The 24675-nt window shown below is 43.4% G+C and overlaps 2 protein-coding genes across 4 annotated transcripts in view; both read left to right on the forward strand.

Annotated features, from left to right (window-relative positions):
- The window catches only part of kmt2a (lysine (K)-specific methyltransferase 2A), a 40669-nt gene extending 27221 nt beyond the window's left edge, over positions 1-13448 (forward strand). The window contains exons 24-34 of one of the 3 annotated variants that reach the window (XM_061046536.1): positions 72-218; positions 359-2996; positions 3103-5736; positions 6396-6467; positions 6544-6770; positions 7067-7141; positions 7230-7404; positions 7871-7975; positions 8097-8177; positions 8347-8476; positions 8764-13448. In XM_061046536.1, coding sequence (XP_060902519.1) covers positions 72-218; positions 359-2996; positions 3103-5736; positions 6396-6467; positions 6544-6770; positions 7067-7141; positions 7230-7404; positions 7871-7975; positions 8097-8177; positions 8347-8476; positions 8764-9039 — 6560 coding nt within the window. In that variant the 3' untranslated portion in view covers positions 9040-13448. Of the gene's footprint in view, positions 1-71; positions 219-358; positions 2997-3102; positions 5737-6395; positions 6468-6543; positions 6771-7066; positions 7142-7229; positions 7405-7867; positions 7976-8096; positions 8178-8346; positions 8477-8763 lie in introns of all 3 variants that reach the window. The other 2 variants (XM_061046534.1, XM_061046535.1) reach the window with 2 other exon arrangements.
- A 1286-nt stretch (positions 13449-14734) lies between these two features.
- Positions 14735-23943, forward strand: rab4b (RAB4B, member RAS oncogene family). Its single transcript, XM_061046537.1, has 8 exons — positions 14735-14874; positions 17743-17823; positions 18731-18845; positions 19600-19662; positions 21408-21562; positions 21696-21791; positions 21911-22089; positions 22202-23943. Exons 1-7 carry the CDS (start codon positions 14859-14861, stop codon positions 22024-22026), a joined length of 642 nt encoding a protein of 213 aa, XP_060902520.1. The 5' UTR covers positions 14735-14858; the 3' UTR covers positions 22027-22089; positions 22202-23943.
- The last annotated feature ends 732 nt before the right edge of the window (positions 23944-24675 follow it).

Raw genomic sequence — 24675 nt, forward strand, 5'->3', positions numbered from 1 at the left:
TTATCTTGAGTTATTGGATGTTCTAAACTAAACTGTGTCATTTAAAAAAGTCCTCCTTTTTTATGTTTTAGACTTTCCTGATCCATTTGAATCCCCGAGACGATCTGAAACACTTTCACCTTCCAATACTCCCAAGCTCAGGGTTTACACCAGGAACAGACACCCAAGCTACCCCCCCTGTCAGCGCTCACTAGGCCCCAGGCCCATGCCCTCACCAGGTACAATTATCTATTCCTTATTATGATATTAAAAACTTTTAAAGAATGTTGCTTTGGAACTGATAATTCAGACATTTTGTGTTCCAAGCTTTTCTTTGGGAAGTCTTCATTTAAATGTGTTGTCCTTCTTTTTTTTGTAGGAGGTAACTCTCAGCCCCAAAGCCATGAGATTGTCACTGTAGGAGACTCCCTGGTGAACTCCACCATGCGCAACATTGACTCATGTCGCCACAGCTCCATTTCTCTCTCTCTGACTTCCCACCAGCTGAACAGACAAAGAGGGGCAACCTCCCTCCTCCAGATTTCATCACGTCCGCTTACCTCACCCCCGCCCCTCATCCCCTCTCCTGCCAGAGACCCTGAAAGGTCCAAACACCTCAGCAAAGACTCTGCGAAGAGTCCAGTCCAGAAAGAGGAAGAAAGAGGCAGACCATTCTCCACTGACAGAAACAGATCACAACCATCCAGGGACCAGGGGCCGAGAGATGCAGACAAGGGAAGGGTGTTGGGTCAGGACCAAGCCTCCAAGGTTTCTGACAAGTATAAATCTTCCAGGGAACTTGGGCAGAAAGACTCTGACAAAGACATAATACCAACCAAAGAGCAAGAGAAGAGGAAACTGTCTAGTAAAGACTCAGGTCAGAAAGAATCTGTACGAGGAAGATCTCTCAGTAGAGATCTTTTGAAGGATTCCGAAAGGGGGAGACAAGCAAACAGAGACTCTGAGAAGTGGAGACAGGCGAGCAGAGAGTCAAGTAATCGAGACACGGACAAGAACAAGTCAACGTCCAAGGATTTTGAAAAATCTCGATCTCTCAGTCGAGACACAAGTGTGAGGGAGTCTGAGAAGCATAAACAATATAGCAGGGAAGCAGGAAAAGACTCAGGTCAAAGTAAAGACAGACTGTCCAGCAGAGACTCTGACAAGAGTAAACCTTCCTCTAGAGATTCCAGTTATAGAAGCACAGAGAAAAACAAAGACTCTGGCTCAGGGAAAGATAACAACCCTGGCAGCCAGTCCAAACAGGCTGGAGGTGAGAGTAAATCCATCAGACTGGCACCTGCAGGATCAGGTCAGTCCTCCCCTCCTGTGGGCACTGCTGTTCTCACAGCTCAGCAGAGAGGTGGAAGCACCAAGCAAGCAGACAAGCAAGGGAAACACGGAGGCAAAGACCAGGGTGTTCCGCAGTCTCGCTACAGGTCCACCCCCACATCTAACATAATTCAGTCTAAGGACAAGCCCAGCTCAGGGAAGGAGAGTAGTAGTGTCACTGGAAATATGTCAGCTTCACTCCATAAGGACTCTGTGGTTGGGAAATCCGTCTCCCCACACTCATCATTTCAGAAGTCAAATGCAGGTAAATCAATTGATTACTCGTCAGGTGCAGCTACAGCAGCAACCATGAAGCCTGTGTGGCCGTCAAGGACACCCGCAGAAGATGATGTTGCCAGGCAAGGCTCCTTGCACTTTTCCTCCCAAGCTGCAGCCTCAGCTGCCAAAGACAAACACCCCAAAGCAAAGATGGCAGGCAGCAAAGAGGCGTCCAAAGACCGCGACAGAGATAGGAGTCTCCAGAACAGCAACAGTTCCTACAAAATCCCTCTTCTTAATAATAACACAAAAGCTTCCGGCAGCTCCAACATATACGCTCCAAACCCCAACTCACACAACAGCAGCAACAGCAAAGCTCCGGTGCTCGGCAACAGCACCAAAGGCCACGGGAAGGCTCCGGGGGAGAAGCAGGAGAACCAGGTAGGAGACAGGTCATCCTTTAAGAGCAGAGAAAACTACTCCTGTCCTGAGAGGAAGAACAGCTCGAGTCTGGACAACTTACAGCAGCTGCAGCAGGGCGGTCTTTCAAAGGAGAAAGAAGCAAAGACCTCCTCCGTTTCTCACACCAATCCAACAAGTAACCAGCTCCCTAAAGAGAAAAAGAGATCAGGTAAACCTCCTGCTGTAACTTCAATTAAGACTGATATCAAGACTGACCCTAATGGGACCAGCACTGTTGGCGGTATTTCTTCCTCCTGCCCCACCACCACAACCACGATATCCACCGTCTCTCCTGCTGGCCAGGGGACCTGTCGCTCTACCTGCTCCACTCTCTTTTCCTCACCCTCCGCCAGCAGCAGCGACAGCTCTGAATCCGACACTCAGACTCACACAGAGGAAGATGATTTGCACAAAGAGCGCTCACCCAGTGAGCTCCGAGATCGCCACAGCCTTCCCGCTCAAGGCACAGAGGACGAGGGGGATGGTCCAGATGACGACCACGGCAGAGGAATGGACGTTAAAAGCCATGAAGATGACAGTGATGGTTCAGGATCCACCAAGCGGCGTTACCCTCGACGCAGTGCCCGCGCACGCTCCAACATGTTTTTTGGCTTAACGCCTTTGTATGCTGTTCGCTCGTACGGTGAGGAGGACCTACCCTTCTACAGCAGCGGCGATGCAGCTGGAGCAGTGGTTAAGAGGAGGACTGGTGGTCGGAAGAAGTCGGCTGAGGGGCAGGTGGATGGAGCGGATGATATGAGCACCTCCTCTTCTTCAGTTGACAGTGGAGAGGAAGAAGACAGTGGAATGAAACAACGAGGTAAAGACCCTTACTACTACAACTTCACCCGAACAATAATTAACCCTGGCGAGGGTCTACCCTCTATAGAAGGGATAGACCAGTGTCTAGGAAGAGGTTCCCAGCTTCAGCGCTTCCTAAAAGACGAGGAGCAACAACAACAGAGAGCTCAAGGAAAAGCTGAAGAGGACTTGCTGAGTGCTTTGTAAGTAAACAATAATTAAGTTCCTAAAAGAAATCTTAAATACATAGATGTGGCTTTTTTGTGATCCCTTTATAATACAACATTTTGTTTTTGTTGTGTTCAACAGGACCTTAGGCAAGCAGCATATCGGACAGCTGGATGGTGTCGATGACGGCTCGGAGAGCGATACAAGCATCTGCACCACCAGCACCACAACCACTACAGCCACCTCCTCCGCCACCCCACACAAGAGCACGCCGAGGCGAAGGGGCAGAGAGAGGCACACAGAGAAACCGGACTCCCATGACACAAGCAAGGATGCTGACAATGGTGCAGGAGCAGTGAGCGGGAACACGCGAGAGGGCAGAAAGAACCAGAAAGAAAACTGTCTTCCTTTAGGAGGCGGGGTCAAGTCCCAGCCTCAGGGGCAGGGGCAGGACCCTCTCGAAGCTCAGCTGTCCCTCAGCACAGACCTGCTTAAATCTGATTCAGACAACAACAACAGTGATGACTGTGGCAACATTTTGCCGTCTGACATCATGGAGTTCGTCCTCAACACACCATCTATGTCGATGCAGGCTCTGGGTCAGCAGTCTGAGCCCTCGTCCTCGGAGTTGCTCCTGGATGAGGGCTACGTTGGAGTGGATGTAAATCGGCCTAAAGACATTCTGTTTGATGACTTTTCTCAGCCGCTGCCCAGCACTGAGAGCGGAGGTGTAGTGGAGAGCAGTGTGAACAGCTCCATATCTGTAGAGGAACCGTATCTTCCGCTGGAGCTGCCCTCTGACCTCTCTGTCTTGACCACACGCAGCCCGACTGTCAGCTCCAGTCAGAACCACACTGCTGCTGGGAGCCTTATCTCTGATACCTCAGACCGCACCATGCTGGGCTTGACCTCAGACGCCGACACAATCAGTGGGGAGAAGAGCGGGGAAAAGAAAAGGGCAGTTCCGGTTGTGTCACCTTCAGAAAACCAGCACGAGGCTCCTACTTTGGGAAAAACAGATACACAGGTCACAGAAGGTCCCATGACCCCAGAGCAGTTCATTCCCAGCCCTGCAATCGGCCAGGTGGTTGAATCTCCAGGTAACCAGGATGTCCCAAGAAGTTCTGCCGCCCATGGTTTGCCAAGTTCTCCTTCCCTGCCCCTCCAGGGTCAGAAATACCTCCAAGCATCAGCTGCAGTTGCAGGCAGCCCCAGTCCTGTTCCTGGCCTAGGACCATCCCAGGCCCAGGTTTCCAGTCCAGCAGTCATCAAACCGGGCCCTGATAAGCTCATTGTTGTCAATCAGCAGTTCCAGCCTCTCTATGTTCTGCAGACAGTCCCTAATGGTGTCACCCAAAAAATCAGTGCTGCAGGAGTGATGGAAGCTGGCTCTCCAGCTGTGCTGAGTTCCATGACGCTCACCACAGGCTTGACTACAGGTTTATCCATGGCTCAGCCGATATTTTCCACTGGTGGTAAAGTCCTGGGCACCATGTCTCACCCCTCCCAGATTCACACCTTCACAGGAGCCACAAGAGCAGGCTTCCAGACAGGAATCCCCAGCACCACCTCAGGGCTTCTCATTGGGTTGCCCTCTCAGCCCCACGACCAGTCCCAGATTCTGGTCTCAGAAGCTGGTCGTCCACATGAGCTGGGTCACAATGTTGCAATAGTGTCTAGTCCCTCCACCCTCACCTCCACTCAGACCATTCTCGCATCTGCTCACGGAAAGAAGAGGCCCATCTCTCGTCTTCAGCCTAGAAAAAGCAAAAAGTTGGCCCGCTCCCGTAGCCAGCCCACCTTGGCCCCGTCTGAAGTGGGTCCCCCAAACATGACCCTTATTAACCTGTCGTCCCCTCAAATTACCGCCAGCATCCCCGGCCAACCTGGCAGCCTGGTCGAATTAAGCACCCTCTCCACTTCTCAGCGCAAGGTGCCAAATATTATCAAGAGACCTAAATCAGGAGGGGTCATGTACTTAGAACCAACTACTCTCCTTCAGCAGAGGATTTCTGGTACAGCCCAGTCCGGTATCCTGGGTCATGATTCCTCCACTCACCTCATACCTTGCACCGTCTCTGGTCTCAACCCCAGTCAGTCTGTGTTGAATGTGGTGTCGGTGCCACCTAGTGGTGCTGCAGGGCCTATTGCACCAGGATCAGTGTCTCTGTCCACCCCCGTCCTCAGCTCTGCAGATATCACAGGGCCGATTAGTAACCTCCTGTTTAAACCCAGTACACATGGCCTGGGCCTGTCTGATCAGCCAATGGTCCTTCAGTCAGCGGGGGGAGGCACTCTAATGTCACAGCTCAGCTCCACCATGCAGACGTCCATAGCCAGCAGCATCTGCGTCCTGCCGACCCAGCAGACCATAAACATGGCTGTCAACCAGCACGGAGAAACAGAGGGCAGCAATGTCCACTTACATCATCAGTCTCATTCTGTAAACAGAGCCCAGGCAATGGACTCCTCTCCAAACACCACTGGTACTTTAGCCCACACATCATTGAGCCCTGCCAAGGGACGTGTTGTCGGAGTGTTCACCCAAGCCTCTGCACACTCCCAAAGCAGTAGAACAACTCCCATTTCCACGTCATCGCAACAGATGCCACCTAACTCTGTTCCATCAGTCAAAGTTCTAGGATCAGAAAAAGGCAAGCAGAAAACAAAAAGAAGCAGGCAGACCTCAGACACAGCCAGCGGAAAGAAGCTCAAGGCCTCTCAGTCAGAGGAGCATCACAGCAACCCTGCAGGACCACTACACTCAAACACAAGGTGAGCTACTTACCATGTATTTATATTGGGCTTTTTCTATTTATTTCTATTTACCTTTGTGTGTAATGATACATGATCAAAAAAAATCTCAGATTGGTTCTGCATCATTATTGTGACTTATTAGCATAATGAGTGTTTGTTTTAGAAATGCCTTCTTAACATTCAAAGGAAAGATAGCATTGCTAGCACCACCAGCCTTCGCTCGTCCTTACAGGTTAACGTCCACATGCCTGTGCTAAATGTGGTTGCACCTTGCTCTGGTCGAGTAGCTGTATACCATCTTGCCTGCGATGCTCTTACAGGATGCCATCCATCCACTGTGCTGGTTCTCATCCAGGAAGTAGAGCTGGGAAAGCAGGCCCATTAACTGGAGCTACAGCCCCGGCTAGTGGCAGATGGCTACATTACAGCTTAGACGCAAAACTTAACCAGCAATGCTGACCAATATTAATAAAAAATATTGATAATTACCAGTAATTCTGGTGCCAATTGTGCCTGCCACAGTGGGCTTAAGAGTGTATTCTTTTTCCTTGAGATGCATTTTTGCATTTAGTTCAAGTACCAGCAGGTGAAATATCTCACTTTGACTGAATCTATTACTACCTATATTTGCACTGAACTTATTTTCCATTCTTAACCTCTCTCTTCTTCTTCACAAGCAGTTCCAAAGAGCTGAGCTCCCCTGAACCCATGGACACTGGAAAGCCAGCAGACAAGGCAGCAAACAAGAGGTATGACATTGTTCATGTGGAATACCCATTTTAATACCAATGAAAGACTTCTTATCTTTTCTTGTAATCTTTTCAGTATGATTGGTAAGAAGAAGACAGCTGAAGGTCCAGTTGTACCAGGGAAAGTAGTTGGAAGAGATAAACCATCTGCAGCAAGGGGAGCGGGGTCTCTTGCTGTGGCTTTACCACCTGACCAGGACGGCAACAGCAGAGATACCGCCTTGGATAGCAAACCCAAGAAGGGCATCATCTTTGAAATCTGCAGCGAGGACGGGTTTCACATCCGCTGTGAGAGTATTGAGGGTGAGAGAAAATGACCAGTTTTCCAAAGTGGTTGCATTTATAATAATATACCGACAGTTCATTTGATAAAGATCACATAATGTGTTGTACAATTATAGCTGCAATGATTGCCTTGTTGTATGAAGTATAGTGCACACATGGCTGCTAACTTCACAGAGAATCCTTGTTTTTACATACAGCTTATTTTTCTTGACTTTGGCATGCATGTAAGGGTGAAAGGATTATAATAAAAGCTTTAAAGCGCTTATTCAGTGTTTGGAAAATGCTCTCTTTCCTAACTGCCTCTTTCTTTACAGAGGCTTGGAAATCCCTGACTGATAAGGTGCAGGAAGCTCGCTCCCATGCACAACTTAAAGAGCTTTCTTTTGAAGGTGAGGCGTTGACTAACAAAGGCAAAGATGTGTGTCTAATATAACATTGATTGGTAAATAAAAATGTTTTTTTCTCCTCGCCAACCAGGCGTGAACGGATTGAAGATGCTGGGTGTTGTTCATGAGGCTGTGGTCTTCCTACTCGAGCAGCTGTACGGCTCCAGGCACTGTCGGAGTTACCGTTTCCGCTTCCACAAACCAGAGGAGACCGATGAACCTCCCATCAACCCCCATGGGTCGGCTAGAGCAGAGATCATCCACAGGTGAGGAAGAGACTTTAACACAGGCCTACACATAGTGTCCACAAAGGCTGATCTTCCATCACAGGCCTGATTTCATCGACAGCCGAGTGTATTTTGGCCTGCAAATAAATAATGAATGACTTTGTGTACTTGGTTTGTATCTCAAGAATTTAGACTTTGATGATGTTATGCAGTTGGTCCTTCACAATTTATTACTTCTACTTCTACCACTTTTCTTACTCTGTTGTATTTATGCACTGTAAATGATACCTAGTGCTAATAAACATGGCGGGACAAATCATAGACTGTATTAAAAAAAAACATAACGTAGTCTCAGTAACGCCACCCATTGAAGGTGGTCGCCATGTTGGAAATGCTATCTCAACCTAACTTTGAACCAAACCTAGAAACAGACAAAGAGGTGGAGCTGATAATCCTGTGTGTTTGTGTTCTGACTGCTGTCTGCTATCTGTTTGTCTTTCAGAAGGTCTGTATTTGACATGTTCAATTTCTTGGCCTCAAAACACCGCCAGCCTCCTGAGTACAGGCCACAGGAAGAAGATGATGATGAAGGTCACCTAAGGACGGCCAGGTCAGCTGCAGTGCTCACAAAAAAAACAAAAAAAACAGTCCTTTGTCTGCTGAGGAACCTGAATCAGTATCTTATCATTATTGAGAAACCATCAACATGTCTTTGCATGCTTGTCTTGCAGGCGTGCCACCATGGAGCTCCCACTGACTGTGAGATTCAAACAGCTCAAGACCACTTCTAAGGAAACAGTTGGAGTCTTTCGGTTAGAACAACTGAGCTTTACTGTCCATTCTTTCCAAAACATATATTCAGATAGTCTTTGTTCATTTCAAGATCCTCAATAACTTTTAGGACAGTTTTGATTAACTTGAAGATGTTAAAAAGTGGGTTGGCCATCACAAACAATCTTATATCACATTACCTTTCTGCAGGTCTCCCATCCATGGCCGAGGTCTGTTCTGCAAGAAAACCATCGATGCGGGGGAGATGGTCATTGAATACTCTGGAAATGTCATACGGTCTGTGCTCACTGACAAACGGGAGAAATATTATGATGGAAAGGTGAGGTCTTTTCAATGATTATGCTTTTCAGGCAGAGTCCATGTGGACTACATTATAGAGAGAGATGATGTGTTATGCTTGTGTGCTGGGAAACCGCTGCACAAGCATATATCACTACCACAGCGACACATGCAGATAGATTGGACATATCAGTTCTGATCACATGCAAGTAAATGTGCAGACAGTTAGTTTAAGAGACCTGATTTAAAGAAGACGTCTGATTTTCCTGCAGTGTGAACAAAAGCAATGAAGTGTTAGGCGAGTACTGATTGTTCACTTTCTCAAAGGGGATTGGCTGTTACATGTTTCGCATCGATGACTACGAGGTGGTGGACGCCACAGTGCACGGCAACGCTGCCCGCTTCATCAACCACTCCTGCGAGCCCAACTGCTACTCCCGGGTCATCACCGTGGACGGCCAGAAGCATATCGTCATCTTTGCCTCTCGCCGCATCTACTGCGGAGAGGAGCTCACCTACGACTACAAGTTCCCAATAGAGGACGCCAGCAACAAGCTGCCCTGCAACTGCGGCGCAAAGAGGTGTCGCAAGTTCCTCAACTGACACTGGTTTTACATTTTCTTAATTTAAAGATGACTGAGGACGTTCTGAAGGGGCTCCATAGAGGAGTTTACTGTGGCTTCATGCTGATCCACACAGGATCATACTTTCCAACAGGGCCTGAGCTCTGTCAGCTTTTCTGCTGTTGTTAGCAGAACACAGCAGACACAGCTATGTACTATGTATACAGGGCAGGCCATTTTGGAGGAGGGGCCATTTGTAGAAATTCCAACATATTGTGCCTCCTTTTCTCTCATTTACATTTGGCATGGGAAGTTCCACCTTCAGAGGTGTGTAATGAAACGGTTTGAGCCTTCACATCATTGCAATATTGATTCTAATTTACATGTGGGTGATTAAGTAACCCCTTCATTATGTTTTTTTTACATTGGCCCATCCTCCTTAATTTCCTAGAATACGTTATGGTCCACTATTGCTGAGATGTGAACAAAAAAACAAAAAAATCAAAGAACATGGATCCGTTTTTACACCAAAGTGCAATTTGTTGAAGGGATTTGGAAGAGTAATTTTACAAGAAAGAAAAATTAGAACCATGTTAGAAATCCTTTTTTCTTTTTTTTAAAGTCGCAGTGTCAGCTGTTATTGATGCGCATCTTCTTGTCTGAATGTGCCCTGATGCCTTCAGAGCCAATGTTAACTGGTGGAAGCCTCCCCTAAAGGTGGCAACACTGTAAAGGTTCAAGCTGTTAAAGCAGCCTGATGTGTACAGGTGGAAGCACTAGAGGGAGCAGTGGCCACAGAGACAGGGAAAAAAAGAGACAAGAGGGGGAGGAAATGAAGATTTGTTTGAAGAAATAAAAAGAAAGGAGGTTAGGTTGACATTATGGTTAATATCTAAGGGTGATTCCAGACGTCGTAGTACAACAATGGATGTGTACTATGACAGCTTGGTAGCTATGTAGAAATGTTATTGATGGGATTAAGCCTCTGGCCTGAGAGAGCGAGGCAGCTAGAGACTCTGGTGGACTGACAGCCGAGGGACCGGAGAACCCTGCTGATGTGCTTTAGTAGATATATTTGTAATTTTTTCTTTTTTGTTTTTTCTTTAAGCTGTGATCCTGATACAGCCAATGGATCTGACAGAAACATAGAAGGGTTTGTGCATGCTGTTGTTCTCGTCAAAACTTGTTATTGGTATAAGCTTGGACTCTTGAGTCACGTTCCAAATTACAGCAGCAAACAGAACCAAACATCTCGCCCTTGAATTGAATTTCACAAAGCTTGTTTTCTTCTTGGCCTATTGTGATAACTATTAATATGTAAAATGTGTTGTTTTTTTTTATTTGTATTAAGTCTTTTAAAGTCTGTTATCTGTCTTTTTATTATGGACAGGGAAATATCATGCATTGCTTTTAAAAAAACATGTAAATAATGTATATTTTTCTACAAAAAGACTTAAAAAGCACTCACTAGTGAATAGCACTTAATGATGGTATTTATATTTTTAAAAAATCCTATTTATTTTGTTGCCATTTTTGTAGGAAATAGAGGTTTACAAACACTAATGCTTTGTCTCTATGTTTTGTATTCCGCTGCCTTTTTACAATTCTTCTTTTGTTTTGTTTCAGTTTTGTTTCTTGTTGGGTTTCTTTTTTTATTTCGTAGCCTGAATGTTTTCTTTGATTCCAAAGACTGACACTGGTCTGTGGCTTGGTCCCCTCTTTAGTTCAGTCCACCAGTAGCTCTTTTATCTATCCCAGGCCATTGGGTCAGAGCTGACAGGTTCTTTAAAAATTGTTCTAGTTCTAGCTGGCAGTACGGCTGTTTATGTGAACTATTATTATGCACTTGAGAGAGTTTAGATTGTTGATCCAGAGCTGACATCTCCTCTCTCCAGCCTTATCCTCTCCACACCGCATCGAGCCAAGAAGCAAGTCCACTCAACAGAAAGTCATTTCAAAATGACTCGGTTTTTCTTGTCATTAATCGATCATTGATTGACAGGCGTTCAGCCGATCTGCACACAAGTCAAATTAAACAAGAGTCCCTTTGGTTGTTAAGAGTTTGTCCCTTTGAAGACTCAGTTTATAACAAAGAGTTGCCTTTATTTTAATGCTACCGACACCATCTATCATACCTCCATTAAGCCAACCTGTTAATGAGGAAAACAACATGTATTCCTGCTCAGAACTCCTCCGTTTCTGACCAGCAGTTTGAAGTCACTATTATTTTGGTCTTCTTTACGATGCCTTTTTGGACTGACTGGTTCCACTTTCCATAGTTCCTTTTTCAATGATGTTATTGTTGTCTGTGGTTCATGCTGACCTCGTCCTGCAGGCCGTCCGCCATCACTTCCACACTGCTCCTTGTTGTGAACTGAAACCACACATGGTTTGCACTTCTGCGGTGACACAGGCACTGAATAGATGTAGGAAAAAAAAAACTCAGCTCTTCTCTTAACAGACAGATGCAACTCCAATGCTGAAAACACAAGCACACATAGTCACTGAGAAAGTTTGTGCATGAGGCACCGATGTAAAAAAAAAAAAAACTGAGTTCAGTCAACTGGGATTGGTCTACAATAATCCAGAACGTGGCAAATGAGGCTCTCTAAAAGTGCACTTGACTCTTTCTTTATCTGCAACAAAGTGAAGGCAGGGACCACACCAGCAGTCCTATCCTTCCTGAAGGGGCAGTGTGTACAAACCCTCTGCTGTGCTTTTCCATTTAGGGCCCTAGACCAGGTGTTGTAGGCCCCTTTTGTCATCTGACAGGCCAGCGGCGTGGTTGTACGGCTGCACCTTCATCTGACTCGCTGGGTTCTGCTGCTAAGGTCAACAATGAATGTATATTCCTCCTCCGCATCATCAGACATGTGATGATGCGGAGTCTTTGTCAGCCACATTTTGTTTTCAGTTCTTGTGTCAACTAGTACATATGACCTCAAGCTGGGCAGCAGCAACAGAATAATACACATAAGTGTGAACAGCAGTGGGATACATGTCTGTAAGACGCCTGGTTTGTCCTGGGTACGCTCACAACTCAATGCTAGCATCGGTAATAACACTTTTACTGATGCAAAGGGCTCTGTCTATGACTTTCACTTCTCGAGATCTACTTCTGAAGGTCAGAGGGTTCAGTGATCAATAAGTCATTTATTTCTGATATACAATAAGGGAATGGTCTCTGTCGTTTCTTTGGACTTCATTTTACCATGCCACACCAGTGGCCCTTCTCCATCACTCTCTGTAATTATAGTATAAATACATAATATTATACGGAAACATGCATAGCAATTTCTTGTACTTTAGTATCTATACAATATATGGAATGGACAGACAAACTTAGTTACAGTAGCAAAACAGCAGATTTATAATGGTTAATAGCAATGTTTCAATGTACTCTATAATGGTTTTTGTGTTGCAGTATCAGCTGAAACTAACGTGCATCATTCTTTTGTATATTAATATCCAGTTCCAATTTTGCCGTGCCTGTGAGCGCTCCTTCCTCAGCAAGAAGCGCTGCAGTTTAGCTTTCTCTTTTCTTTCTGGAAACAAACGGTTTTTATGTGATCAGAAATGTAATTGTATTAATGTGGTTGTGAACTTTCTTGGGGTCAGCCTTTTTCTTTTCTCCCCCCCCCCCCTCTGGTTGTTGTAGTGAACGTTTTTTCTGTTTATTTCTTTGTACGTTTTAACAGGGACTTTTTAGACGGCTTACTTGATGTGCTATAAATGAAGAGTTTGGTTTATGGAGACTGAACAGAAAGATCCCACCAAAATGTGGTTTGTCATTTTGGGAAACCTCTCATGTCTCCCAGATCATCTCTTTCTCTCTCTCTCCCTCCCTCCCTCCCTCCCTCCCCTCTGAAGCTTTTGTTGTACTTATCATGTACTGTTTTTATAGAAAGTCAGAATTCTGAAATAATGCCGATGTTGAAAACATTTTATTTATTTATTTTGTGCAACATCCACCCTGAATTGTTATTTTTACAAGTCAAGGTTTGGGAGAGCTAGGAAGAGTACGTAAAGTGTTTGTAATTTTTCAATTGTTTCTTGTGTATAGAAGTTATCAGCCGAGGATGGGATGTCATGTCACGGAGGGAGCCGGTGGTAGGAAGAACAAAAAAAAAAAAAAAAAAGGAATCATGGATTATGAACAGGCTTGTTTCTTATGCCTTGAATATACCTTTGTCTTATCAATATTCCTCCTGCTTTGTAATAACTGTCAACAGTCATTTTTTCTCCCGTTATAACAGTGTTATTTCAATACACAATAACAAAATGAAGGAAAACCACAACCGTGAAAATGAACCACAAACTACTTGGTTGAATGTATAATTAGGAAACAAAGTTGTACATAAGTGTAAAAAGAAAAGTTTCTAATCATGTTTATTTTCTATGCACTTTTTTATTTAAGTGATAGTTTAAATAATAAACATGTCTCCTTTACTGTTGTGTGTCTCTTGCGTTGTTCACTGTAGGCCTAAGCAGCTACTGATTTTATAGAAGTGTCCTGTCACTAAAGGGGACCAGCAGTTAAGAATACAATCTCAGAACAATAAATTGTATAATAGCTCTGCTGCCATCATGTGCAGGGCTCAGGTTAAAAAAATAATGCCAGCTTTAACACTCCCTTAGATAAAACCAGATACTAGATAACTAGATACATCAGGAGAAAACCATAGACTGTAAATATTAAAACTCGTGTCTCATAAGGGTCTTGTTTTTGTTTTGGGGCGTGGCAGAGTTTCCCCCTCATCTTTATTTTTCAACGAAACAAATACAATGACAACGTTCACAAAGATTGCTAAAATGTGATTTTAAAAAGTGACTTAGAAAAAGTCACAGCATTTTTAATAAATGTTGGTTAGATGTGGAAAAATGTTGCTGTGCTGTTTTTTTGCGTGTGCAACTTTACACTAGGCGTCCCAATGAGATAATGCCTTCAAGAACCATCGGAAATATGACAACTAGACGTGGAGAAAACCAGATCCAAAGGTAGAACAAAATGTATGAGTTCTATTATGATTATAAAAATGGAAGCGACTGTGTACATTACACACTATGGAAAAATGCCAATAAAACCCATGGGAATGAAAATATACTTAAGTAGGCTATATACAATATTTGAATATATAATTTGTTGTTCTTCAAAAACTGTGATCAAAAGTTGTGTTTTCACCATAGACTGTAAATATTGGTGTTTTCACACAAACATAACTCCTGACCCAGATAACACAGTCCGACCTGAATGGTTTCTGCCACTTTCAATTACACAGAAAAAAAACGGACTGTTGAAATTTGACCTTGATTCAAGCACATTTTTTGGTATTGAAAATAAATGAATTTCGACAAAATTTAGTAGTGTGTATGGAAGCCCATTTCGGCCAGTAAAAAAAATAAAAATGAAAATAATAAAGTCTCATAATTTCGACTTTATATCTCATTATTTTGACTTTTTATCTCATTATTTTGATTTATCTCATTATTTTGACTTTTTATCTCATTATTTTGACTTATTATATCTCATTATTATGACTTTATTATTTTTATTTTTTGGAAATGGGCTTCCATAAGTGTGCCATATTTAATCTTGTAAAAAAAACCTTCATGGCCAACAGCACGGAAAGGCAACACCAAACGACGTATGACGTAGCACGCAGCTGCCGTGTTTGGTTGTGTTCGAAGTAAAAAAAAAAAAAAAAAAAAAAAAATATCTAGGAAGGGATCAAGGAAACCTCTAGCATCGAAGATAAACACCCCTACGAGGTGTGAACCCAGCTGTCACAGTAACAACAGGACTGTAAAAAAAAAAAAAAAAAAAGGCACGAAGGAGTCGTTGATACAGCGAGGGTCAACATGTCCGAGACATACGGTATGTTAGTGTTCGACGGCAGACTGTAATGTAATGCTAGCTGTTAGATACACACTGATACTCTGTGCTGAGATGATACTCACTGGCTCTTAGCAACGCTGCTAGTTAGCTCAGTTTAGCTGCCAACTCACCATGTCTGCGATTTGAGATTATGATAACTAACATTCGCCTCTTACATGTGATTCAAAGTAACCTGTATTCTTTAAATGCCTCGCCTGTTGTTTACGGACACCTCTGTCCTACGATGGTCGGAGTTACGTTGCTTAACACTAAAGACACTGTGTGATTCAGTTTCAGGTGTAAGTTGGACAAACTTGAGGCACAAAGTTACAGTATCATGTCGATACATGAAGTGTGTGTGTGTGTGTGTGTTTGCAGACATGAGAGGGATCCTGAGCTGAGCAGTCAGGCAGATTGAGTGACCTTGCAAGCTGCAATAATGTTTAAATTCAGTCCTAGGTTTTTGTGTGTTTGTACCCTAAGAGGTAGCTGTGGCTGAAAGGGGCCTATATGAGGAAGTTAGCTGAGTGTGGCAGATACCAGGTGATTCAGTGCTATACACCACATCTGTTCCCAGACTTAAGTAGACTCTTGTTTGCACTTCACTATCTCTATTACAAGTTACTGATGATACCAGACACCTGTCTGCGTGCATGGACATGATGACCAGCAACCAGGAAGTTCAAAGTATTGTGGACACATTTACTTAACATGACTCTGCCTGATAGTATCATTGACAGAACAGGCCTGACGATGTAGATCAAGTTGTTTGAAATTGTTGTACTGTTCCACTTGATCTCTTTCTCTCTCTCTCTCACACACACACACACACACACACACACACACACACACACACACAGACACACACAAGCACTTACAAATATGCACTCACTCTCCATCTCTCTCCACTCGTACCCTGTCTCCCTCGTCCTTGTGTGGAACGTGCCAGTGCGAATGGTAGCAGTAATGGTCCTTGTATTGATTACTGCCTCAGTCTCCTGGAGGGCCTCTAGTGAAACTGGCAAAAAGCAATATGAATTCAATAAGCACATGGATAGGTTCAAAGGTGGCATATGAAATTCAATTCATTTGGTCATTGGTGAGTATAGGAAAGAATGTGGTTTATGTAATTGAATTTGAGTTGGTAGTGGTTTTTCACAGTTGCTTTTGAAACACAAATAATCAATCAATAAGCTCATCAATTTCCGTAAACAGTGTCTCATAATAACTAAAATCTCCGTCTCCATCTCCATATTTATATATTTTTAATTCAAACATCTCCTGTAACAGTGCATCAATGCTCTGTGGCGTTTATACGTAGATCTGAAGACAGGTCAGACATGGGCCTGAGGTCATCTGGGCCCCGAGTGTGTTAAATGTTGTCACAATGTGAGTGAATGCAGATTACAGTGTCAGCCTGCTCCCGTGGGTTATTTAATATTGATGTGTAAGGAATACAAACGCCTGAAAGGCTGTTGTTGGGAGGAAAAGCAGTGCATTCCTCTCTCTCCCTGATGCTCTGACATATTGACTGCTTGATCTTTGTATGCAGGTCTCACATGGGAATATGCTGGAAAGCTGAGGCAAGCTTTTAAAAAAAAAAAAAAGGAGGAGGTTAGCTAAGCTTGTGAGTTTGTCACTTCGTGCTGTCACGACCATTGATAACACATGGTTGAGCTGTAGTGCTGGACACTGTAAGTGCTCCTGGGCTCCCTTTGCGTCTGCTGTTCTGACACCGTGAATTTGACCCCTAGCATGTGTTGCCTGAGAAAACACAGACTTCAACGAACAAATGTGCACCATTTACTCCCTGTCTGTGCGTTTGTGTTTTGACAGTTGAACGTGACTCCAGGAGCACTGGAACAAGTCATTTTAAATGTCACACAGGAACAATCCAACCTGTACCCTGTTTCCTTTTTAAACGACTGTTTCTGTTGACCTTGTGAAGAGCTGAACACTCACAGAATGCTAACCTTAAAAACGTTTGTGACCAATCATTAGCCAGGCTAGAACGTTTGACTGCAGAGCATGTGCTTAAGCTTTAACTGAGATTGCACACTCACTGTCTTCAAATTCTAACTGAGGCAGGTTCTCTGCAGGAAAGTTGCTGTTTGCAGTTATTACACATGCTCACTCAGGCGACTGTCAGGTTTCCTGTTATTCTTTTACAACTTCTCTGGGCGTAACACACACACACACACAGACACACAGACACACACAGACACACACACACACACACACACACACACACACACACAGACACAGACACAGACACAGACACACACACAGACACAGACACAGACACAGACACACACACACACACACTTTTAATTTAGTTGAATTAAAACAAACTCTACATATGTAAATGCCTCCTGTACTTATGTTTTAGTCTCTGCTCACTCAACGCTGCCTGCACTATGGCTGTAATTGAATGTCAAGAGTCATTCGAGTTGTGGACCATGTGCGTGGGCTGGCTTGTTCTCTCCGGAGCGAGGGCCCACTCTCCACAACAACAACATCTGCACAAGCAGCTGGCTGTGGTTATTCAACCCTGCACTAGACAGCTAACCTAATCCATGTTCAATAACTCTTAAGCTTTGGCTTAGCTCTGATGACATGTGTTATTAAGTGCCGGTGTTGGTGTCATGTTTTACCTCAGAAAAACAAGCATATTTAATAGGAATTATAAGTAGCAGGTAATGGTAACAGGTTGTGATTAGGAGGCTAATTTGAGACTGTTGGGTGCTGTGAAAGTAGGTGCTAAACAGGATTAAGAGGAACTTTTGAGGATTGTCCCTGGGGGAGCAGGTTCAGATTCTCCTCCTTGCGTCAGTGTTGCATTAATCTCAGCCTCCGCTCTGCTTTCAGACTTCCTGTTTAAGTTCCTGGTGATTGGCAGCGCTGGGACGGGGAAATCCTGCCTCCTCCACCAGTTCATTGAGAACAAGTGTAAGTGTTCCCTCATTGGAGCCCATTAGTCACAGCAGGTTTGCAGAAGAGTGAAAACATAATTGTATTATTACACAGACAGATATTGAAACGGTCATGGAATTAGAGTGGGTTTCCTGAGCTGCATTACAGTAAACTCTATAAATAAACCATCTCACTCAGCTGTAAGGTAACATAGAAACAATGGGATGTATTATGCCTCTGTCCAGATTCCTAACCAACAAAAAAAGGATATTATCCTACTTTTCTTTAGCCGAGACCTAAAAATCCATACTAAACATTCAAAAGAATGACTCCTTTTTATGGTGAAAATCTATACGGTACCTAAAATAAAGTAAAGTGCTCATAAAATTACATTAAACTCAATTTATCTGTATAGTGCAATCCAATCAAACAACCCAATTGCTTCTAAGTTCAATCGAAACGGTCTGCTTAACCTGTTATATTGGCTGGTACAGGTTTGAAAAAAAATCCACAGTTTGTTCTTTGAGTGAGTAATCTTAAAACTATTAAAAAAAAAACCAAGAGCACAGTATACATTCCCTCACACGCTTGTATTTGATTAAAGTGGTGTTTGGTCTCTGTGCTGTCCCTGTAGAATAAAAGGGGGGCGAGTGTCTCATCTAGACTCCGTCAACTCTCTCATGTGGTTATGAGATGTATGAAGATAACAACTTGGGTATTTAAATAAAGCAGAACACACCTACACATTATAGAGTAGCAGTCTAGGGAAAATGTTACAAGTCTTTTCTCCATTATAGCAGTGCACACCAGTTGGTTGAATAGAAAGGTTTAATTTTGCTTTGAAAAAGTTCATGCCAAGATAAGTTCTTTTTTTTTTTTTTGTCTGTGCTGTTTCTGTCTCACTCTCTTGTTTCACTCTCTTTCTTCTGCGTCTCTGTTGCAGTTAAACAAGACTCCAACCACACTATCGGCGTTGAGTTTGGGTCCAGAGTGGTCAATGTTGGTGGGAAGACGGTGAAGCTGCAGATCTGGGACACTGCTGGGCAGGAGCGTTTTCGGTAAAAGGGCTTACAACATTTCCTGCGAAGGTTTAGGTAAACGTTTCAGAGAAAGAGGGTCAACATGAAACACTGAGCACACTTGTAGGGCTTTCGCACACTAGCAGGAAAACTCCTGATATTTGCCGGAGGAGCTGCACGTGCGAACGCCAACAGCCACGTTTTTCGTCCGGACTTCACCCAGAATTTTCCCTGCCAGACCCCTAATATTTTTTCCCGCAGCAAGTCCCAGTGAGCTGATGTGAGAATGCAGCAGGATATTCTCCGGAGAATTCAGCACGAGCCAATAAGGAGTGGGAGTGACGTTTATATACTGTTACTGCTGCACGGTGCATAGAGTGTATGCACGCGACCACTACGATCTCTGTGCGCGTCATTTTTAAAGGCTGCATTATGTTTTCTGTTCTGTTGTTTTCCACTCTTTAGTTGATATTGTGATTGCGTTGCACTACACGTAGCATTGATACAAAGGCAAATATTCTCATTATAGCATTGTATAGCGGACTCTGTTGCTTCGTCTTACTACATCCTGTGTGGGTGCAGGGCAGTGAAACATCCAGCTTGAAACATTAACCCACAATGGTCTGTGGAGATGCTACACAGTGAAAGAGGTTTTTTTGCTATCCGAGCCTGAGGATAATATCTAAACACGAGGGACAGATTTTCTTTCTCCCTCTCCTGCTGAATCTTACCAGCTGATGTCGGCATGATTAATGTATTATTTAACCAATTTTTTCCGCATTTTTCCTTACAGTTCAGTGACACGCAGTTATTACAGAGGAGCAGCTGGAGCCCTGCTTGTCTATGATATCACCAGGTAAAGCATTCACTGCACTCACTGTCCCTGTACCTTCCAACAAATGGTCCCTTTAATTTTACAGAATGAACATTTCAGAAAGGCTCTTCATTGTGTGGGATAAACAGACAATTAGTTACATAGTATTATCAGTGTAGGAAAGTTCATTTGTTAACTGACAAAATAATCATTAAAAACAACTCTTGGTAAGGGGAGCACACTACGAGACGTCCACCACAGCTACATTTTGAACTTGGACCCGAGTGGACATGAAATTTAAATGTACTGATTCATGAGTATTTACTGTAGATGGTTTTCGGTTTACTCTGTCTTTATTTTTTTGAGCACCTACATTTTTCAGTCAGTGTAAAAAAACAAAAAAAGCAATTATGTGCCCACCTCCACAAATTGTGCAATTTATCGAGACCAGACCAAAACAGTGCGATTTGAATACCAGAGCCCACTCACAGGCCTGTATTTCATCCGCTGTGGGTTGTGAAATCAAGATGGAGTGCACGCAGTAATGCAGAGGGACAGGGATGTAATACAGTTTGTGTTGGTGAGAATGTATGGGCTTTTGTGGAGTGTAGAGTGACAGTAGCTGTAATGGAGAGGCAGACAGCAGCAGTCAGGAAAGCTGAAGTCCATCACAGAAAGCGTCACCTGGAGGGAAACAAACGGGGAGAGTGGAGGGAGAACGCTGCAGGGGGATAGAGAATGGGAGGGAGGAGATGGAAAACAAGAGGGTGAGTAGGAAGATGGAGGCATTTATCACTTTTCACAGGTGAAAAGGCTAGCAGGGAGAGCGTGAGGAACAGATTGCAGCGAAACTGCTTGGTCCCATCAAAAAAGTGGATGGGGAATGACGTCATCCTTTGGCTGTGTGTCTAAGCAGCCGTTAAACATTATTCAGCTGACCTCACACCTGTCTGCTCACCACACTTGTGCTGCTATGGACACAAGGATCTTGTGACTCCTGTCTCCACGGTGAACCAGATTTAGGCCCAGAGGAGTTTGCTAGAAGGCTAACACACGATAAGTCATTTCATACTTTGTGACTCTATTGTCCTGATACAAAGTTTGTCTTAAACTCTCTTTTACACATATATCAGTTCATCTTTGTTCCCTACCAACCAAAAATGAATAATATGCTTGTTTTGATCATTCTAAAGTAAGACAAACAGTATTACTTCAGTCAAAATAAAGCTGGGCTCACATAAAGGTAGCGGGGTGTGGCTTTCAAAAACAAATAAAAAGGCTGGATCCAAATACTGCAGAGGAAAAATATGAGCAGGTAAACTACAGGTGTTTGTTGTGCATGTTAATAAACTGAATTCAACGTCATTGATATGCATTTCATTCTTCAGTTAATCAGATACTGCGATGTTATCATTACATGAATAGTCTTGCTATATGTCAGTTATAGCAGAATCATTGTATCCCGATTTTAACAGTAGGGGGCCATGTGTTGTGTATTGTATGTAACACAAATCAGCTTCAAATAAAGGCATGAGGCCTACTGCAAATATGGTAAATGACATAATTACAGAAACACGTGTCTGTTTATGTTACACTGGATGTCTGTTTGGAAAGACAGGAGCATTCACAGTCCTCACAGACATGTTCAGATGATACAATTTGCATATCTTTCAGACTCTGGAGGCTATGCAAAAACACTGAGCTGAGTTAAACATGAATTTGAGTCTCCCAACTACAGTCTAACCATTTTCCCCATTTTGTCTCACCTGTCCTGTGCTGTCTTTCAGTCGGGAAACATATAACACCCTAACCAACTGGCTGACAGATGCACGGACTCTGGCCAGCCCTAATATTGTTATTATCCTGTGTGGCAACAAGAAAGACCTGGATGCAGACCGAGAGGTGACCTTCCTGGAAGCCTCACGCTTTGCTCAGGAGAACGGTAAATGATGATAAACCTGCATCATCCCATATTTTCTTAAATCCATGGTCTCTATGATTCTGTATGCTTCTTTTAGTTCTCTTTAAGTCTTTCTTAATAATTTTTTTTTTTTTGCCTTTTTAAACTCATGTAGAGCTGATGTTTATGGAGACAAGTGCTCTGACGGGGGAGAATGTGGAGGAGGGTTTCCTCAAGTGTGCTCGCACCATCCTCAACAAGATAGAGTCAGGTACGCTTCTTGTCTGATCTGGGCGTTTCTTGGAGTGTGTACAAACATTTGCATGTATTTACCCATGATCCCTTGGGGGTTTGCCTTTAATTGTCTACGCTGCTACCTCCTTTTAAAAGGTGAGTTGGACCCGGAGAGGATGGGATCAGGTATACAGTATGGAGATGCTTCGTTGAGGCAGCTGCGACAGCCGAGGGGCACCACCACACAGAATAAGCAGCAGTGTAATTGCTAGGGATTGAGGGGCCACACCCTCACCTCAGCCAACAGGCCCACACAGACAGGACGCCCCCTTCAGGTCGGTAGCATTACACCTGGATAGGTTTGACTGTATGTCAAATCTGTGCCGGTGTCATCAAGAGCATGTCAGTGATCACCTTTCTCTCTCCGTTTCTCCTCCCACATCTCAGCTCCAGGTGTTTTTTGGTGTGTGGGACCCTTCTCTCTGCAGTCTCACAGACCTCTGATCACCTGGAGGAGTGATCCCGGAGATCACCACAACCCTGTTGCCCTTGCGTTTGGGCAGGGAAGCCCCTCAGTGCAAACATGCTGGGATCGATTAAGAAGAGGGATGTTCTTCTTTTAAAAAAAAAAAAAAATGCTTTCTCAGTTATTTACCAGACAAGGAGGGTTGTGTGTATGGGCTGTCCTGCTGTTTTGTTTTTATTTCTGTGCTTTTTCATTCTGATTTTAGTTACCCTGACATGCTTTCTTCATTTGCACATCAATGTTTTTAAATTATTTTTGCACTTACTCATCATTTAAGTACTCAAGGGGTCCCCTTAAAACAAAGACAACCGTCGCAATCTTTGGTTTTAAACTGTTGTACATATATTGTGAGCCTGATTCAATGCAAGTCTTTGCAAATATTTCTCAAGCTATTCAATCCAAATGGAATCAGTTAATCTGATATTTAAAGTATACTTAAAACTCTGAAAGTTCCACAAGCCTAAATCTAGAGCCCCGTTCTTTTCCTCACTCAGAAATGTGTGTTATATTGAGTCATTTGACTTTTTGGTGAGCATTTAATTGCACTATTCAGACATAGGCTGTTGGCCTTAGTAATATACTTAATTATGTGGATTTACAGTATATTATTCCAAGTTACCGTGTGTCTATACTGTCTAATCACTCCATTTAACACCTACATATACGTATTAGCCTGTGGGCCCAGTTGAAAGCACAAAAAAATGAGATAAAGCTCTTTTATATAACTCCAAAGTTCCACAGTCTGTAGATTCATGTTCTCAGATTCAGTTCTCAGTGTCTCCGGTCCTGCCTCAGTGAAAGGTTAAGAAATGCCCATCAATGTTTGCAAACCTAAAATGCCTGTGACTCCTCCTGCTGGGCTTTTTCTCCATATTCTCGACCTCCCCTTGAATTCATGCCACACATTCTGTATGAGGGATGTCACAGGAAACCACAGCTGATTTTGCCTCAGAGCCAAGTTTGGGAAACTTTCATTCAGCCCACCATGTTCCCTCAAAGAGTCTTTACACTGTTTGATCATGCAAGATTGTAAAAGCACCTTGATCTATTTGTAGAGAACAGAATGTCTGCACGGCTAAACTGTCACTGAGTTTCCCCAGATGTTTTCTCCTTAGAACAGAACCCTGTGTTTGCCCCAAGAGAGAAACAGGGAATTTCCAATGAAACATGGTTTCCACTTTCCGTGTTACACCGACAGCATGGTTTGTGGTGCCTCTGGAGGAGAGAGCTGATGGCTTTCAAAACATCCCGAAACTCTCCTGCTTTCCGAACTGCTGAGTGCAGGACGTGCTGACCCAGTCGGGAGGAGATAAAAAAATAAAAAAACTACCGGCAACGCTTCCTTCATACAGTATATCTTCAATTCAAGTGTTCACATATGTCCTCCCAGAGAAACTGTGCGTTTTAAGCCAGCAAATGTTTGGGGGAAAAACATGTTGAGTTGTGCAAGCATGAGAAAAGTGCAGGATACCAAGAGACGGATGGTCAAAAAAAAAAAAAAGTAGTTTTCATTCAATATTGGCATCGTATGATAATTTGTCTCCTTCTGCAAGTGCACTTTTACTTTTGGATTTTCATGTTTTGTTTGTTTATATGCTGCAACTATAGAATTGTACATTTTATTTTACTTGAACAGTATACTGTAATAAAGATTTTAATTGTAGATTGTTATCATTTCTTACTAAAGAACAACTGAGATGCTTAATTGAATTTCCTTGTTTGTGCTGCCACGAGGCAGGGCTGCTGTAGTGGTGATAACCTCCTGCTGTCTGAACTTTCATCTGTTTATGACCCACTGCTGTGGTGGAGGTAGCGATGAAAGGATGTCGACTTCCTGAGCGGTGCGGGAGGCCGTTTGAAGTGCTTATATACTGTGGATTAAGAGCTTCTTCAGTTGGTTTTCATTCACCTGTAGTGTTTTTATTGTACAGTTCAAAATAGCCATATGATGCACAATATTTTCTCACTTCCAGTCTTATTCAATCATTTAATGAAGGAAATATAACTCAGCTGTTGCTTAGTAACTGTTAAATAATCAACCTAAAGTCTACTGTACATCTTAAGCAACCTATACTGTAAATAAGTTTTGTCTATTGAGGTTGAATGTTGCTCATTGATTTGAATAATTATGCAATTCCCAGTAAACTGCTTGTATTTTCATTTAAACATATTTGTTTGGTCTCTAAGCTTCTATAGGGCATGTACATTATTTCCTGAATGTAGGTTAACCTCACATTTCCTCCTCATGTCAGCAGCAAAGCACATCTGGGTTTTTTTAGGGTTTTTTTTACAGGCAACAGACTGAAATTTCACAACAGACTCCATGAACGTGATTCATTTGCCTCATCGTCCATTCTTTAGTCATATCATTCCTCTTGCAGGCAGGCGGTCAGGG

The sequence above is a fragment of the Labrus mixtus genome, chromosome 9, assembly GCF_963584025.1.
Source record: "Labrus mixtus chromosome 9, fLabMix1.1, whole genome shotgun sequence".
Lineage (NCBI taxonomy): Eukaryota > Metazoa > Chordata > Actinopteri > Labriformes > Labridae > Labrus > Labrus mixtus.